At 32.0% G+C, this 19467-nt stretch overlaps 1 protein-coding gene across 1 annotated transcript in view; it reads right to left on the bottom strand.

Moving 5' to 3' along the window:
* Nucleotides 1-16545, bottom strand: part of tmem110l (transmembrane protein 110, like) — a 30121-nt gene extending 13576 nt beyond the window's left edge. Inside the window, exons 1-5 of the mRNA XM_056455513.1 lie at nt 16114-16545; nt 5467-5515; nt 5282-5377; nt 3517-3638; nt 1600-1712 (exon numbers count right to left, since the gene is read on the bottom strand). Of these exons, the coding sequence (XP_056311488.1) occupies nt 1600-1712; nt 3517-3638; nt 5282-5377; nt 5467-5515; nt 16114-16258 (525 nt within the window). The 5' untranslated portion in view covers nt 16259-16545. The remainder of the gene's footprint in view (nt 1-1599; nt 1713-3516; nt 3639-5281; nt 5378-5466; nt 5516-16113) is intronic.
* Between the last annotated feature and the right edge of the window lie 2922 nt (nt 16546-19467).

Raw genomic sequence — 19467 nt, 5'->3', positions numbered from 1 at the left:
TGAACTTAAACACTACAAACTGAATTACACTGTTCCAATTTACTATGACCTTTTATGTGAAGCTGCTTTGACACAATCTACATTGTATAAGCGCTACACAAATAAAGGTGAATTGAATTGAATTGAACTAACCACTAGGCTATTGACGCTGACTTAAGTTCAGTTTAATGCTGCAAACTACTACTTGCACATTACTATATTAATAAAGGCTAAAATTAAAAACACAGCCCAAACAATTAAATTATGTTGCTTTTAAGCTATAATAATCAGACACTAGGAGGCAGTATGACACCAACATTTGTTCCTTTTCACACGTTATACATGATATTTACAGGCACATATTATTGCAGTAGTATCTGGATGCAGCCTTTATGATGCAACCTATCTATATACATGGACAACTTTTCTGGCATGGTCAGTTTGTACAGTGTTTTGCTTGTGATGCAGAGTGCTCGGATTTGAGTCCAGTGAAGTACAATTTCACAAAAGAGATAAAAGCAATGTAAAATCAAGGTAAAACTAGGTCGTTAAAGCGTACTTTCTCTTACATTTGCTTATTAAAACACTATTGGTTGGGTATAGGTCAGTGGTTCACTGGGTGATCTGTATGAAAAGCCCCACCCTCTCTTGGATATGTACAGGATGGACATGTATCTGAATTGTATTTAAAACATGAAATGAAATGTACCCAGAGAAACCTATTTTATGTTTTGCAAAAATGTAGACTGTGGGACATAATTTCAATGAGACTGGGCTAGCACTTACTCAAGTTTGAGTTATTTTATCCAAAGTAACAAACAACACAGCTTTGTGCCATTATTTAACATAAGGTGTGCTTATATCAAGTGAAGCTTGATACAAAAAATAAATAAATAAATAAAAAATTCAAGCAAAGTCTAAAACATCGATTTTGGAAAGAAAAAAATCAATATTAGGCCATTACAATGAAAATATATTTACTATTATTAATATAAATGTAAATGTTTTAATAAAAAAACATGTTTCATGTGTACAATGGTTAAAAACAACACAGTATTTGTTTCGAACTAAAAGACATGTACTAAAATTTCAGTACAAATACACTGTTAAACACCAGCACATGCACAGGTTATTTCCAAGCTATGAATAAAATTAATTTAAGTCTAAAATTGCATAACATAAATAAATAAGTAAATTAATAAATAAATAAATATAGCATTTTAATTTAAATCAAACCAGTTTATTTAGGAAATTATGCTCAGTTAATCTGCTCAATATTCCAAAACTAATTCAGACTAAACAGATTTATCTTTCCATCACTTCTTTCATAGTAAAAAGCATTTCAAAAAGTAATGTTTACTAGTATGTAATTCACTCATTTAACAAAAAAAGTTGGAATTAGTAAGGAAAATGTACAACCACGTGAAATATTTTTAACACAAGCAAGCTGTTTCAATAAAAAAAGTTATACCGTGCACAGTGGGTACAGATAGACTTACTGATTGTAGTTCAGGCTATCTTTGGCTAGTTTTATTAAATATTGTTAAAGGAAATGATGGCATTGTTTTGGTGAGCCTTTTACAATAACAGAAAGTGTGAGTGTGTGAATGTTTAGCTTACATTGGTCCATCCAGGAATGAGCAGCACCAGAGTGACCACACTTTTCTCCAGAGCAACGATGAGTAAATAGACTGAACACTGAGCCAACCATGCCGAGACTCGAGGAGGATCACCTAAAACAGAAACAATGACCATTTATTTACGTTTTGTGTCGAAAAATTCAACACCATTGATATTGCTTTGCAGTTCTAAAGGGATCAGTTCCACAAACACAAACAAACAACTAACAAAAGAAGAGATACAAACAATATTTAAGAACAAATACTAATAGAAAAGAACACAACATCGAAGCAAAACATAACTAATGTTATGTCTTTGGGATTTGAGACCATAATAGCCATTATTCACATGATTATTATCCATACTTTAAAGCATCAATTTATGAGTTCAATTGGAAAATGAATAATGAAAGTTGTTAAGTGAATAAATGAATAAATGTAATGTGACAGTAAATGAATATAGAGTAATATTTTTTTCTCTCACTCTCTACATATTAACTATGAGAAATCAATACATATGCCAACATACATTATGCAAGTAATGAAAAATATAACTCATGAAATATTATTAAATAAGTAATATTTTTTGAAGTAATTAAACAAACAAATATTTATTTTCTATATTTTTTTATAAATTAATAAACTACAAAATGTTTTAAAAAGTAAATATGCCAATATAAATAATTCAGGCATTCATTTATTCATTTTCTTTTCGGCTTAGTCCCTTTATTAATCCGGGGTCGCCACAGCGGAATGAACCGCCAACTTATCCAGCACATGTTTTACGCAGCGGATGCCCTTCCAGCCGCCACCCATCTCTGGGAAACATCCATACACACTCACTCACACTCATACACTACGGACAATTTAGCCTTCCCAATTCACCTGTACCACATGTCTTTGGACTGTGGGGGAAAATGGAGCACCTGAAGGAAACCCACGTGATCGCAGGGAGAACATGCAAACTCCACACAGAAACGCCAACTGACCCAGCTGAGGCTCGAACCAGCGACCTTCTTGTTGTGAGGCGACAGCACTACCTACTGCGCCGCCAATATAAATAACTTGTCAATGTTATTATAAATTATAAATGTCAATAAATTTATTTATTTAATAAATAAATATAACTTTCAGAAAATAAACAAAACACAAAATGTCAAAAAACCTTGCATAAATAAATAAATTCTGAAATGTAATTATTATTATGTAAATATAATTATTTTACAAACAAACAAGCTGTACAACGTATCAGTAATTAAAATATACAAACTATTAATTCATTATTTACCCATTTTAATGATAATTATTCATTGAAATACATACTGATGCATTTAACGAAAAAAAAAAAAAATTGTTTATGTAGCCTAGCGATCCTATTCTTCCATATACAAAGACATCTTATAAAATCGCTTAATTTAACGTTAATTACTTTGGGGGAAAACAAATGTGCTTATATTTAATCATATGATCAAATTATTTATTTTTCTATTTGAACCTTTAAGTGTTCAGCTTCCAAACTTTTCTGGTGTATTAAACATGGCATACAGTCAAAACAAGGATTCAAAAACTGACCTAAGTAGAAAAGCAGTCACGAACAATTGCTTGGCCAAAACCATCTTGAAACGGTGGGCGTTGTCCATCTGCTTTGTGTAAATGTTTGTGCAATTTTATTTTGCTATGGTGTTTTACCAAGGGAATCCCTCAGAAAGTACGGGGAAACTACATTTTAACACATTTGCAAAATCTATTAAGCAGCGCCCTCTGATGGCGAAATGTGACAAACGAATGAAAAGATCTCTCTTTTGTTTTAGTTTGTGTTTTTTTTCAGGTCAACATGACAAAATCCTTCAACTTTAAACTGAGCCCCTTCTTTTTATCCATTCAACCATTAACACTGGTGTTTATCAGTATAACTCACCGTATTCTCCGAACATTAGCAGTGTTAGCTGTTTATGTTCAACTATTTTGGAAACAACTTTCACTCCCACCCAGATCACCAGCATTCCCAATGTGGCATCCAATAAGAAGTTTAGCAAATACCTGTCAAACAGAAAACAGACGGGTAATGTCATGCTAAAGCTATACACTCTAAAAAAAAAAGAAGATATTTGTACATAATAGTTCCATGTAACATTGTTCTAATAATAATGCTAAAAAAATTAAATAACATTTAAAATTAACATTAATAATTATAATAGTAATTAAATAAATGATCTCATGACAAATGTTAATACTAATATTATTAAAAATAGTGCTAAAAATATTTTTTACATTTTCAAAGCATGGTTTACTGAGGTGGTACTGTTTAGAAACACTTTTCCTAAAAGCGTAATGTAGGGATCAAAACTTGAGAACATAAAACTTTCTCAGTTTTGAGGTCACTGTTTAATCTTATTTGTGAAGTTTTTGTAACAGAAGCAATAGAACGGTTTTAAGCATATTTTGAGGTATATTCTAATTAACTAAGTATCAGTAATTAACACTTAAATTAGATATCTGAGAAAGAACATTGACTAAAATTAGAAAAGACGTTCAGATCCTCGCAGGTTTATGGTGTCAAAGGTGGTAAATTCCTTAATTATCAGAAAAAAAAACAGTTTTAATTGCAAATTGCCTAGTTGACCTTTTGTGGATCGGCCATCATTAAAACAAACAAACTTAGATTGGTTGGTTTAGGAGGAGCATAATTTAACTAGTTAGTTCACCCAAAATTTTAAGTTCTGTTATTAATGGCACACCCTCATGTCGTTCCAAAACCCTGATATCTTTGATCATCTTCAGAACACATCTTAAGATATTTTAGATGAAATCTGAGAGCTCTCTCGTCCTCCACAGACAGCAATAGTCCCGATTCATTCAGAAAAACTTTGAATGAGTTGGGAACCTTGCTATCTATGGAGGATAAGTGAGTGCTCAGATTTCACTTGAAATAATTTAAACCTGTTAAACAGCAAAAGTAAGTCCAAGGCACTCGAAAAATATGGAAAAATATTATTATACAAGTAATAATTATTATTTATTTATTTTAATATTTTTATAAGTGCCTTTGACTTACTTTTGCTGTTTATTCTGATTAATCCCTTACCCAAAGAGCACCGACACATCAATTAAGCTACCCCTAAGCACATTTTGTTTGATATTGAACTTAAATCTGTTTTCTGAAGACAAACAAATGCCTCAATGTTTTGTAATCCCATGAGGGTGAGTAATTAATAACAGAATTTAATTTTTTTTGGGGGGTGAACCAACCCTTTAATCAAAGAAATTGGTCATTTTTTTCATAGCGCGCTCATTTAAGGGTTAACCGAGAGCCAAATTTTCAAGTTTTCACTAAGTTTGTAAGATGTCAAACCATTCTAAAGAGACAGAAGGTTAACCAGACAATGACTAAAGTGAGACACTTTCAGCCAAAGGAAGTAGAGCTGATTGAGATCTGTGATCTCTAGAAACCTTCAGAATTTTTAGCTGTAATCTTTCTTTGTGCTACAATCATTTTTGTTCACTATTTCAGACCACTGTGTTCTCCTCAAATTACATTTTTACATTTTGTAGAGGCTTCGTTATATTGTTCAACGCTGTTCTATAACCATGGTATTATGACAACAAACCTCCCTTTACATTTTGGATGATGAATTATGTCTAAGTATAAATTGTTTCCTAATTTTGATCACCATTATACTCACAGAGAGCAGGGATCTTCATTGGTGAGCGTGGAAAGGAATATGTTGGCGAAATGCATGAAAAGAGCCCCGACAGCTTGTTTAGACGTGTCAAAGAACCTGGAGGACAAAAAGACAGAATGAGAGTTTGCTGTTTTATGCGATTATTATTTTACCATATTTGTTTGAGAAATGTTAAATATCATCACCAGATCTTCCAAGGTCTTCTTATTCCAACAGGTTCACGAAACCTCTTCACTGTAAAGATTAAGACATAATTTTACTAATATGATTTCCTCAGGTCACTGAGTTTATATTTAATTGATAAAATATATACACAAACTACAGTAAATTAAAAAAAATCTATTTAAAAGGAATTTTCAATTTGAAAATATTTAAAATGTAATTTATTCATATGATTCCAAGCTGAATTGTTAGAATCATTACAACAGTTGTCAGTGTCACACGATGCTTCAGAAATCATTATCAATATCATAATCATTATCAAATCACAAAGTCTAGGATTAACAAGGTATAAGTATTGCACTAATAGTAACATGCTTAGTGATGCTAGAAATGTTAAAACAAGTCAATCATGGGTTAAAACATCCTAATTGATACTAAAAACACACCAATAATGTTAGCAGCATGCTATGTTTGAAACATTCTAGTTAAACAAAACTTTAAATTGTAAACATGCTTATAAACACGGTAGAAACATAGAACAGTCTGTGTTAAGACATGTTAGCCTTGCTAAAACATTCTAGAAACATGCAAGAAAATAATTCATGCTAGCAATATGTCAAGTACAATTTATGTTGGCTGTAAGGGTTAACACATGGTGACAACATTTTAAACAAACCAAACATGTTAGCAATGTAATAAAATAAACTTGTATTATGCTAGCAAAATTAAATAAATAAATAAACAAACTATTAAGTAAATAGACTGATTAATTTAAAATAAAAAATAAATTAAATCTAAATAAATATGCAAGTAATATGAGAAGTTGTTTGATTTAAGAAAATGTGGCTGCAAACATACTTTGAGTCTAAAGATTGACTTTTTTTTTTAATAATGTCAAGTAATAATTTGAACGTTATCCAATGTGATTAAGCAACATGTAGTAGTTTGGAGCCAATGGAAGATAAACAAAAAACAAACAAACAAAAAAACAACCCACATACACACACAGTTGGAAAACATTGCATTAGTTAACAAACTATTAGATCAAATTTGATTTATTTCAAAGACAAAGCATATTCATCAAAAAGTAAGATTAAATATAATAAAATAAAATAGAGGTTCGTTCTCATTCAAAATGTCCACAAACTCTAGTGGTTCCAAAATATTTCAAGTTTCTTTATAGTTAAAGATTAAATTAAATATATTGAAGAAAGCTGCTGGAAATCTCTAACCTTTGGCTTCTATAGTAGGAAGAAAAAAATACTACAGAAGTCAATGGCTACCGGTTTCCAGCATTCTTCAAAATGTATTCGTTAGTTTTCAACAAAATAAAGAAACTTACACGGAGTTGGAACAAGTAAAGAGTAGGTAAATGATGACAGTATATTCAGAATTTACTCTTTAATCCTGATATAAATGCTACATAACAAACAAATGAATAAAATAACAACTAAAACACAACACAAATATTTTAGAAGCAACTCCTACTTTTACATGTACAAATACAGTGCCTATAGAAAATCATCATACCCTTTTGAAATCTTCACTTTATTTGTCATACAGCCAGAAATCAAATCAAATTCCAAATAACTTTTGCAGTCTTTGAAATGCTTTTGTAGGCTTCTCCAAACATGTGCCTTTTACAACTTTATCCCGAAGATCTTTTGAAAGCAGGGAGTAATGTGAGCAAACGTATAGGTTTTCACAGGGTATTATGATTTTCTATAGGCGTATGCTGAAGCTGAACCAATCAAAAAAAAAAAAAAATGAATAAATACAAACTAGAAATAAAATGTGAGGCTACCATTGATGTACATCAATGCTCTATAAAGAAGGAGAGTAATCATGGAAGACTAAAACCTTGTGCTAACCAAGTTAACTGCCACATATTGAAATTTTTCAAAAATGCAAAGGTTATTGTGTAATCAAAAGCTATACAGAAGCAGGATTATTATTGAATGTCTGAGGAAACCAACAGTGATGATTTCAGCAAAGATAAGCTGCCAAAAAGAAGCCAGGAAATGCCCAAAATAACAGAGAGGAAGTGCATACAGTAAAAACACAAGCATACGCAGAGGTTCAACAGGGTTTGTCAAGTACAAATGTGCCAAACTGAAACTTGCATTTTCTGAAACCCAAGTAGAATAATTTGTCTTGCATTAAAAAACAGTTCTCTGATAAGAAACTAAAGATTTGGATATCTATTCCTCCATAGACAGCAAAAAGTTTAATGATCAACAGGAACAGCAAAGTTTCATGGTAATGTGTAACTCTTAAGGCCAGAGGTCTTTCACCATGTGTTTTTGGGTTATTCGGTACATGGCCTAGAAAAACAAACTGTTTTTGGGAAATAATGCTACATGTTCACTTTGCCTGATAAAAATGTGAGTGGTGCAAATCTTACCGCCTCCATTGAAAAGATATTTTAAGTGTCATTTAATTTGTTATATGCAGATGTAAGGGTGTCCTAGGTGGCTGGACATCCCTAGTCTCTCACAGCACATCACTAATATCTTAAAGACATTACTCATTTCTCACAGGACATCACTAGTCTCTCACAAATTGGTCTGCTCTTCTTCAGTCTCTTTCACAGTTTATTGATAGTAGTGTTTTTGTCAGAGCCTTCTCAACTCTCAACTTCAGTTTCAGGCCCCGTTTTCACAAATAGGTTTTAGTTTTAAAACAGCGTTTTAGAATGGAAACGATCCACGTCTACACTGCAGTTTCATCTACCGTTTCTTTTAAAAAAAAATCTGTTTATTAAACTTTTACAGATATAACAAAAGTGATTTTTCAAAAAATTTTAAACAAATATTATTTCCACCCCTACCCTCTAAACAAGTTGAAATTACATTTATCTAACAGAGAAAAGAAGAAAAATAAATAAATAGCAATAAATAAAAAAATTAAATGAATAAATTACAAAAAAAAAATTATACATTTAAAAAATCTATAAAAACCTGTACATAATACACTTATACCTTGATAATCTATTATTACAAACATTAATCCTCAGGTATTTATACAAAGTACTTAATTACATTTGCGTTGCAGTTGAAAGGCCCTTAGATTTACCTTGACAGTCTGTAGAGATACTGACATGCTCAGAAAAGAAAATTCTAAATGGGTCCCATCTTTCAGAAAAAGCCCTAGTATTGTTGTTTATTGTAAACCTGATTTTTTCTAAATGGATGAAGCTCACTGCATCTCGCACCCAGTTGTCAAAACTCGGGAGAAATCTTTGTTTCCTTAATAAAAGAATACACTGTCTTGCTGTGTTAAAAATGCAAGGGTGTTTGCAGTACAGCTCGATAACCCTGCTAAGTTCGGAGAAAGTCCAAAAAGTGCAATAAGAGCACACAGTTCGATGTGTATCTTTGTCACAGAAGAGAAACACTTGAAAATTGATAGCCAAAAAGAAGCGATTGATGGACAAAGCCAAAACATATGTATTAAGCCTGCAAGTGCTTGATTACAGCGATTACATATAGGGTCCAAGTCTTGAGTTATTTTTTCCAACCTTTATTTGATGAGCAAATTTTAATTGGATAAGGCAATGTCATGCACAGATAGAGAAGGTATGAACGTGGGACAAAATCTGGTCCCACATCTCATCCTCGAATGTAAGATTAAGGTCTGACTCCCACTGTTGTTTAATAAAGGAAAGAGAGGTAGTAGAGAAAAAGGAGATCAACCTGTATAAAATAGACAGTATACCTTTTTTATCTAAGGGTACTTAAAAAATTTGGTCAAGTGTTAGGAAGAGAAAATTTTTGTATTAATTGTGAAAAACTGGGGAAGATATTATCGATATTCATCTAGTGTTTCTGAAAATATCTCCGTCCACACTACACCACAGAAAATGCACATCACGTGACCACACACATGCTATGGTATGCGCTGTAGCGTATGATGACGTCTGAGCTCCAGGCAGTCAGCGGGTGATTTATCAAGGATTTACAGCTGAATTTTATCTCACTATAGTTGTTAAACATAATATTTAATTCATCTTGTCTCTATCTAACGACTCTTCTGTCTTTTGAATATATCACTTGTGCTCAGGTAACGCGTTTATATTAATTTATGTCACCACATACACTGATTCTGCACATTTGACTGATTGCTTACCTTTGTTTCCTATATTGCATAAACGTACTGTACGTTATACTTTTATAATGGCCATTATTAATTATTAAAAATGATATTCAACAAAAGAGACAGGATATGTTTCATATTTTTCAATCAAAATGAAATGTTATATGCTCCGTTTTGTTACACGATGCCTTAACATTTTTAGTGTCTGTTAAGTTGTTAATATCAAGTTGAAAATAGGCAGTTCCTTATTTCATGTTTTCATTTTATTTTTAAGATAGTGAAAGGTACCCAGGGTGATTTAAATGATGTTATAAAGTACACTGTTCCCTTTGAAGAATTAACCGACGTGTCCTCGGGAGTTTGTTTTCCATATCAAACTTGTGAAGTTAGAACTTAAAAGTATAGAATGTAAGACTTGTGCACTTAATATTGAGAAAAAGCCCAAATCAGATATGTCAGAATGTCTGCAGCCCCGCATCCATTTTCAGATGTCTCCGTTTTCCCCATCCACACTGACAAGGAGCAGCAGCATTTAAAAATGAAAACGGCCTTTTCAGCATTTTCAAAACGCTGAACCCTGTTGTCAGGGCTTAAACACTTCAGGGTAGTGTGGACAGAAGGTGTAAATGTAGCAAAATCTATGCATTTTAAAACTAAAACATATTCGTGTAAACAGGGTCTCATTCAGGTTTAGATCAGGACTCTGGGCTGCCCTTTCATTATTTTTTAAGCTTCAAGAATCTGTTTCACCTGTTTTGCTGTGTTGAGGGATCCTGCATGTACATTTCTGGCTGATTGAGCAATTGAAGAATAGAAGGAACCACATGTTGCTAAAGGAGAATCTGATCAATGTTTACATTTACCATTAAATCATAACACTTTACCTCCACCTTTACTGACTTCTACACACACTTTGGGTTCTGTCTTTTCAAAATTTATGATAAAAACGACGTTTCTCACTAAATTTAGAGCTTTCATCACTAAACTTAACTTTGGACCTGTTCTCTGTCTACAAAACATGTTCCTCAGCAAAAGTTAGAATAGTTTTTTGGTCACAATTCTTGCGCTTAACTACTGGCTTATTAACTATCTATTTTTAAAATATTAACTGTTCATTAGATGTCATAAAGTATGATCTTATTCTGCATCCCTAATCCTACCCAAAACCTAAACCAACTTCTACCTTATTAACCATTAATAAACAGCTCATTAGTAGTTTAAATAAGCTAATAGTGTTAGTTAATACAGTGAATAGTGACTTAAACTAAAGTGTTACTCTGTTTGATTATTTCTACTGATGAAGGTTTGGTCACTACAGGGTTTTCAGTCCAGATTCTATTCAATGTCAAAACACTGTATGTGGAGATACAGATCATTACCATGTTCAGAGCTAAACTAAGGATCAATTCCAGCTGCAGTGTTGAACTGATTGAACATTGAGATTCTACAGATTACCCTGTCCTTTCACACATTTGTCTTTCATGGATAATCAGTCGATGTGAGGGATTTAAACAAATACGTAAAGATACAATTTTGTAAAAATCCCAGACTAATATCTGGAAGCCTCATCGCTTTGTTTTTCATCTGGTCACCCTGCTGTCTGTGGGTTTTCAATCACTATAGAACAGCTCACAATCTTACAAAGTCTGTGAAAAAGGAAACACTGCCCTGTCAGTTAAATAGGGTGGTCAGATAATTCAGGAAATTACCACCAGACGTAGATTAACAGCAATAACTGGGAGGATCTGAAAATGTTCTTAGTGTTTGTCTAAATTTCCACATTCACAATACACTCTCAGAAATAAAGGTACACGAGCTGTCACTGGGGTGGTACCTTTACAAAAGGTACAAATTTGTACCTAAAAGGTCAATATTAATACCTCAAGGGTACATATTAGTACCTAAAAAGTACAAAAGAGTTCCTCTTAAAACTTGTAGGGACTAATATATACTTCTGAGGTACCAATATGGACCCTACAAGTACAAATGTGTACCTTTTGAAAAGGTACCACCCCAGAGACAGCTCGCGTACCTTTATTTCTGAGAGTGTATAAAAGAATGTAAAATGGCTTGAACAAAGTATTAAATTATGATTACCAAATATTAACCATGCAAACCTTATACCGTATACTGAATAAGCACATGACATAGTTCAATACTGGAAAACAAACAAGTCTGAATTGGACCTTGGGGGTCTAATTCGAAAGGCAGGTCACATGACTTGAACCCTCCAGCTGGAAATGAAAAATGTAGCTTGAGTTTAGTGTCTTGAGAGCATCACGTGAACTATAGGAGTGAATGCTGTTATCGTGTAATCACACATCTGATCGCAATCCTATCTTTAAAACAAAAATTCTTTTTTTTTTGGTTTGTGGAAGAGTCAAATGCAACTTTCCTAACCCTTTCATACATAAAATTAATTACTTCAGCTGACACCCCCAAGTGAGTTTTTTTTTTATGTGAGTGTTATTTAGAATGCATCACTTTTGTATTTCAATAGTCATACATCTAGTTTACCACATGACACCCCGCAGTCAAATGAACTGCAGTGTAGAGATAACAGCTTCTGGATTTACAACGTGTAAATTCATCGCCTGGGTGTCACTAAAGTCATCCCCTGGGTGTTACTAGAATGTTCCATGTGGTTGATAGAGTATTTGGAGTAGTTGTTAGAAGATTGCTAGAGTGTTGCTATGTGATTTCTAGGGTATTTTGTGTGTAGGGTGCTGCTAGACAGTTAGTAGGGAGTTCAGTGTGGATGCTGAGGTACTGGGGTGGTTGTAAGGGTGTTTTGTTTTTATATACAGTTAAAGTCAGAATTATTAGCCCCCCTTTGAATTTTATTTTCTATTTTTAAAATTTCCCAAATTATGTTTAACAAAGCAAGGAAGTTTTCACAGTATGTCTGATAATATTTTTTCTTCTTGAAAAAGTCTTATTTGTTTTATTTTGGCTTGAATAAAAGCAGTTATAAATTTTTTTCAACCCATTTTAAGGTCAAAATTATTAACCCCTTTAAGCTACATTTTTTTTCAACAGTCTACAGAACAAATGATCGTTATACAATAACTTGCCTAATTACCCTAACCTGCCTAGTTAACCTAATTAGTTAACCTAGTTAAGCCTTTAAATGTCCCTTTAAGCTGTATAAAAGTGTCTTGAAAAATATCTAGTAAAATATTATTTACTGTCATCATGGCAAAGATAAAATAAATCAGTTATTAGAAATGAGTTATTAAAACTATTATGTTTAGAAATGTAGAATTTTTTTTTAGAAAAATCTTCTCTCCATTAAACAGAAATTGGGGGAAAAAATAAACAGGGGGGCTAATAATCTGACTTCAACTGTATACCTGTATAAAACGCTTAACTCTCTTGTTTTACTTATTGGTTACTCTCTTATTTTCTTAATGTATAATGAGAGAATGTTCTCTTAAAAGAACCCTCCACCTTTTCTTTTTTTGGAAATAGGCTCATTTTTGACTCCACTTAGTAAATATGGTAAAACTCAACAGTTTAACTATTAATTTAGCCGATCTCTAGATCTGGCGGGAGCATATTTAGCTTATCTTAGCATAAATCATTAAATCAGATTAGACCATTAGCATCATGCTCAAAAATGTCAAAAAAGACTTTTCTTTTTCACATTTCCACACATAAATTTTTTTTTACATTTAAAGTATGACCATTCTATAGCTACATTGTTTAATAAGACCAAGGGAAGATGAAAAGTTGCCTTGGTCTAAAATCGGTCTAATCCGATTTAATGATTTATGCTAAGGTAAGATAAAAGTGCTCCTGCCAGACCAGGAGTTTGGCTGAATAGATTTAAAAATTGTTCAACTCTAAGGGAGATGTAAAATGAGCCTATTTCCAAAAAAGTGGAGTGTTCCTTTAACCACTGCCAAATAGCTCATCCATCATGAAACAAACAGATCGCTATAGGCAGTGTGTTTACAAACTCTTGCTTTTCTCGTGATCCAATCAATTCCCAGTTGATAAAATCAGCGCCTGTCCTACATCTTAACTCACTGAGTGTCTAGTTGATGGCAGAAATACACAAAATTATGAAAGTACAATGAGGTGTAAAAATAAATAATAACTTTTTTAGATCACTATTCCATAATTTCTTAAAATGTCCATATTTGTCATCTACAATTATGATTTGTTACCAGGTGACTGTTTTAATATTGGATGCTGTCTAAATGTCATGGTTCTCATTTGAAATGAAAATAATAACAAACATGAAGACTGTATGCTAGCAAGGCTTTGATGTGAATTATGACATTTATTGCTGTTAAAATCTAATGTTCCTTGCTTGAAAATTAAACACTTCAAACTCCTTTTACAACTCCTCTTGAGTTAGAGTTGAACAGTTAAGTTTTACCATTTTTTAATCCATTAATTTGATCTCCAGATCTGGCAAGAACTCTTTTAGCTTAGCTTAGCTTAGCATAAATCGTTGAATCACATTAGGCTGTTAGCATCTCATTAACAACACTTATTAACAATGAGAAAGGTAAATAATAAATAAACAAACCATTCTGCTGTAAATGTTGTTATTATTTAAATTTTATTGTCCATTTTTATCCAAAGGGTTGTCTGTAATACTTTGCTATACTTTTCTCATTATAAAACAAAACTGGTAATCATATTAACATTCTGGCATAATTACTATTAACTAACAATTGAATTTATTAAAATAATATAAATAACAATTTGTGTATGGGTAATCAATAACTACTTTGTCATATCGATTATCAGATTCAGTATTGATTAAAAGGTCCATTTTTATGTTATAAGTTTTTTATTTTTGCTCTCATTCAATACAGGATTCAATTCTTGGTTAAGTTCAGTCAACACAGATTTAAAAATGTATAATAATATTTAATAAATGATTAATACAAATATAATTTGTATTTTTAAAAGTGAACAATGAATATTGTTGTACAAAAAGGTAAGTTAATGAAGCAATTTTGCAACTGATTTATTTTTGTATGTTTTTGTCATTAATTAACAAGAAAACTCCTTTGGATGGAGTTACTAATTGTTTGGAAAATCGTACTGAAGTGAAAAACATCTTTAGTCACTTTAGTCAGCTTTAAACGTGTTTGCAAGTTTTTTGACAGTTATTAAGACAAATGAAATTAATAACAATAGATATGTATTGTATTTACGATATAACTTAATTCTTAAGTGTTAACATTTTGTTGTTTTACAACTGTATTTTTTGACAAAATAAAGGGGCAGTAATTCTCATTTTCTTTAGATCAAATCTAATGGATTTTTGCATGAAGTATTTTTAGTGTACAATTTACAGTAAGCATTTTTTTTTTCAAAGAACATCATTTAATTAATGTAAAACCGTGCTTTTGACAAAACCCTGGTACCCTTATGAAAATGAATTGTATTTTTAGTAAAATGTAATAAGAATTTGATTGGTCCCATGATGAAATCTGATATATGGCCATATATGAGCATTAGTTTTGGGTAAGTTACTTCAGAAAAGTAATTAATTAATAATAACAATTAAAATTGTATTTAAACAACTTTCCTATTACTATCTCTGAAAAGTAACTTAATTACTCAAGTAACTTAATTACTTGAATTAACATAACTTAATATCAAACCATACAGAATACAAATGAAACTCTTAATTTTTAAATCTGACAGGGCTTTTTTAGCTTATAAAAATAACACTTAAGAAATGTTATGAAAACCCAAAATGTTTCAAAGTAACAACGACGCGATTTCTCAAACATATAATACTTCTGTTTCCAGCTCAATTCATTCTTTTTTTTTTTTAATTATGTGTGATCATCTGACAACTCTAATCGTCTTTATTTGAAAATAGGAGTTATTCAGCAAACTTATTTGTATAAAAAAAAAAAGGTTTACAATTACTTTGCTTCTCTGAACTGATTTATAAAGAACTCTTGAATTTATGCAGATTTTTTAGACAGGTAGGCCTATATTTTAAGTAACTAGTTAAATTGCTCAAAAATAAAAAGTAATCTCTTTTAAAAAAAAATTTCACTGGTAAAAGGAATTACAGTAGGCTAGTTACTTTGTAACTATTTACACCCAACTGATAAACATATAACAGGTAGGCTAATTTATATAAACTAAAAATGTACATAATTGTAATTCTAAAAATGAAAAATTTATCTCTTTTTGTGATTTTAAAGAAGGTTTCACAGAAATATGTTCATTAATTCATTTTCCTTTCGCTTAGTCCCTTACTGATCAGGGGTCGCAGTAATGAAACGAACCGCAAACTATTCTGGCATATGTTTTACGCAGCGGATGCCCTTCCAGCCACAACTCTAACTAAAAGACATTATTTGTATTATTATTTTATTATATCCTGTTAATACAGTGGTTTTTGATAAGGTACCATGCCAATTCCTGTTGAAAATCATATTTAGCAGTCATACATCGAAAACCTGTAAAGTAAACAAACAAACCTTAAACCACGTGACGCGTCATTCTTAAAAGGAAACAATAAGAACACATTACCACACAAAAACATAGTTTCATTTCAGGTTTCTGTTTAAAAGGTTAAAGAAACTTACACATTAAAGTGCTGAAAGCCAGAACCGCCAACAGAGCCTGAATAAAAACACTGAATCCGTCCATCAGAGCTCCGTCCACGCAGCCCTGATACTCCGGGCTCACCAGATCACTCATATTAATGCTGTTTTTCACAAAAACAAACATATTTACGTCTAAAGCCCAAAAAACGAGTCATAAAATCTTTCCTGTAACAGAAATCCTCGGAATTCGGTGTAAGTCAATTTTCCATATAACTTAACTAGTCGGCGGATAAAGAATTTAACAGGCGAATGATGAACCGATGTCGCAAATAAACCGGTCGAAGTGTTGTAGTCGCGTTGAAGAAGAGCGATGTGGCAAAAGAAAGTACATTTCTCTCAGGTCAATTTCTTTTTTTCTTCCCTTCTTTCTTTCTTGTTATCGAGTCAACAAGAGGGAAAGCGTCTTGCTGACGTCACCTCCTGCAGCCGAAATCTCCTGCAGCCCTTTGTCCCCCTAACACACATCATGTGCTGATGTGAAGGCACAAACCAGGACAAACAACTATTATTTTCAAAACTCGTAATTATCTTTCAATTACATTACATATAATCTCAATGTAGGTCAGGCTTTCTTAAATGTATTGTTATAGTTTGCATCTTTATTTAATAAATGTACTATTATAATTTAAAATTAAAGCATTTTAACAAGCCAATGGGTTAACGAAACCATATTTTGGTGTCTGCATCCAAGATATTTTACAAAACATAAGGTGATTTCGATAAACTAAAATCACATCAGTCATAAGTTCAATGATTCGTTTTCTGAATATGCTTAACAATAATTCCTGGGATTACTCTGAACATATTTTATAGAGCGATATTCTCTAAATCATGTTAAAACAGCAGAGTATATTTGAAGTTATATGTACCAAGCCTGTAGCCAGGGGGGTGGGGTATTCGGGTGGTTCGGAAGACCCACCCCTCACTAGTAAAGGTAACTACGGTAACTAAAACCATTTAAGGAAACTGATTGCAACAAACCATTTAAGTTCAATAACTAATTCTAATGAGTACTGTGAACTTAATTCATTTGAGTAAACGAAGCAATTTGAACACAGTAAAACCCAATAAATGAAGAGAACTCAAACCAATGGAGTACTGTAAAACCCAATGGAAAACCAATTGCTACAAACCATTTGCGTAAAAAAACAAAACAAATCTATATGAGTACTGTGAACTTACTCCATTTAAGTAATGAGGTATTTAATTAACTCATTACCTTCTACACTTCAAAACTCTTTTCAAATGAGTAGTTTTAACTTTCATTACATCTTGAGTTAACTACACACATTTCATTTAATAAAGTTGACTGTTTGGTTTTACAGTGCATTCAGTAGCTCATTTATCTTATTTTGACTGCTTTGCCATCCTAAACAGTAAACAAAATAACCCATCGAAAAGGCTTTAAGACCGGAATCCTACTGTGACTTAGTTCATCAGTTTTGTCCCAGAAAACATCTGACATAAGTGTAGTCATCTTTTACTAAATAGAGAAAACATTTGACAAGTAACCTTCATTCTAAATCATCAAAAAGTGTGGTAATCATGACCATTCGACAAGCTAATTTAGCTAAAAATAGTGCTTAAAATGTCGCCTTAATTCAGTATTTTAATCTCATATAAAAATAGAAAACGAGGTAAATAACTGCAAAAGGTCCACTTTTTGAGAAAAAAAGAACCACCCATTTTACCAGGCAACAGGCCTGTGTACTGTAATTTAACGTGCTTCATCTGTACACATAATCTGGCCTATTCACACATACACACAAACACACACCAACTCCTACTTCTACACACATTTTCACTGTTAAAAATTGTAGTAGAAGAATAACACAATAACACAAGTTGTCTAAAATACTTACAGTGTATATTTGTAATCCAGCTGGTGTGCATTTGTGACACATCTACTGATCTGTTGAACCTTATAAAATCTATCTTTATGAGTTAAAACCATCCATGAAATGCTGAAAAATATACTTTTGTCCATCGGAAACTACCAAAACAACAAGCCACTCAATCAGTCATTGTTCTTGAGCACTATTTTTATTTGAAATATTTATTTACTTATTTATTTATTGTGTCCAATTAGTTTCTTCAGTTGATTGATTACTTTGAAGACATTTAAGTGAGGAAGATGCTGCAGACTTTTAATTCATTTTGATTGCGCATCTCCAACTGAAACAAAATACTGAATTATTTTTTGTGTGCTTTTCCTCTCATGTTTCACTCTCAGCAAACTAATGATTAGAGGGACGTAGCTAAGCATACTGCATCCAAGCCGTCAAACTGACATCATCAGAGAAGGACTGCCATTCCAGAATGGAAGCAAGGTTTTGATTAAAGACTACCAAGCAAATGGTCTTTTTTAGTAGATTAATGGATTAACAGTTTAAAGATTGTCCTTTTTTCCCCCATATTGTGATGTAATTCCATTAAGATTATGGTATTCTTTTATTATGATTTACAGTTGAAGTCAGAATTATCCCTGAATTATTAGCCCCCTGTATATTTTTTACCCAATTACTGTTTAATGGAGAGAAGATTTTTTCAACACATTTCTAAACATAGTTTTAACAACTCATTTCCAATTACTGATTTCTTTCTGTCAAGATGACAGTACATAATATTTAACTACACTGTAAAAAAATTGTAATTGTACAAAATTGGAAAAAATTGAAAAAGTAATTTCTGTAATTTAACATTCATTATTCTACGGTAAAATTCTGTAATTTCATGGCCATTATTTTACGCTTTTTTCCCTGGCACCCTAGTTGCTAAACCCCCCCATCCCCCCGTAAAATTACAGATTTTTTTTACAGTGTAGATATGATTCAAGATAAAAGATCAGCTTAAAGTGCAATTTAAAGACTTATCTAGGTTAATTATGCAAGTAATTGTAAAACAATGGCTTATTTTGCAGACAATCAAAAAAAATATTGCTTAAGGGTGCTAATAATATTGACTGCTTTTATTCTAGCCTACACTGTAAAAAGGCAGCTGGGGTGCTGGTAAAAAAAAAAGAAGTAAAATAACGGCCCTTAAATTACAGACATTTCCCGTAAAATAACAGACGTTACATTACGGAAATTTACCAGAAATTTTTATTTAAAGAAATTTCTGTAATTTAATGTCCATTATTCTACGGTAAACTTCTGTAATTAAACGGCTGTTACTTTACATTAAAAAGGTAAAATCAGGGATTTTTTTTACAATGTAAATAAAGCAAATAAGACTTTCTCCAGAAGAAAACATATTATAGGAAATACTGTGAAAAATTGCTCTGTTAAACACCGTTTGGAAAATATTTGAAAAAGAAAGAATTTACAGGAGGGC

The sequence above is a fragment of the Danio aesculapii genome, chromosome 4 (assembly GCF_903798145.1).
Source record: "Danio aesculapii chromosome 4, fDanAes4.1, whole genome shotgun sequence".
In the NCBI taxonomy this organism is placed as follows: Eukaryota; Metazoa; Chordata; class Actinopteri; order Cypriniformes; family Danionidae; genus Danio; species Danio aesculapii.
This window is presented reverse-complemented; position numbering and strand designations above follow the sequence as displayed.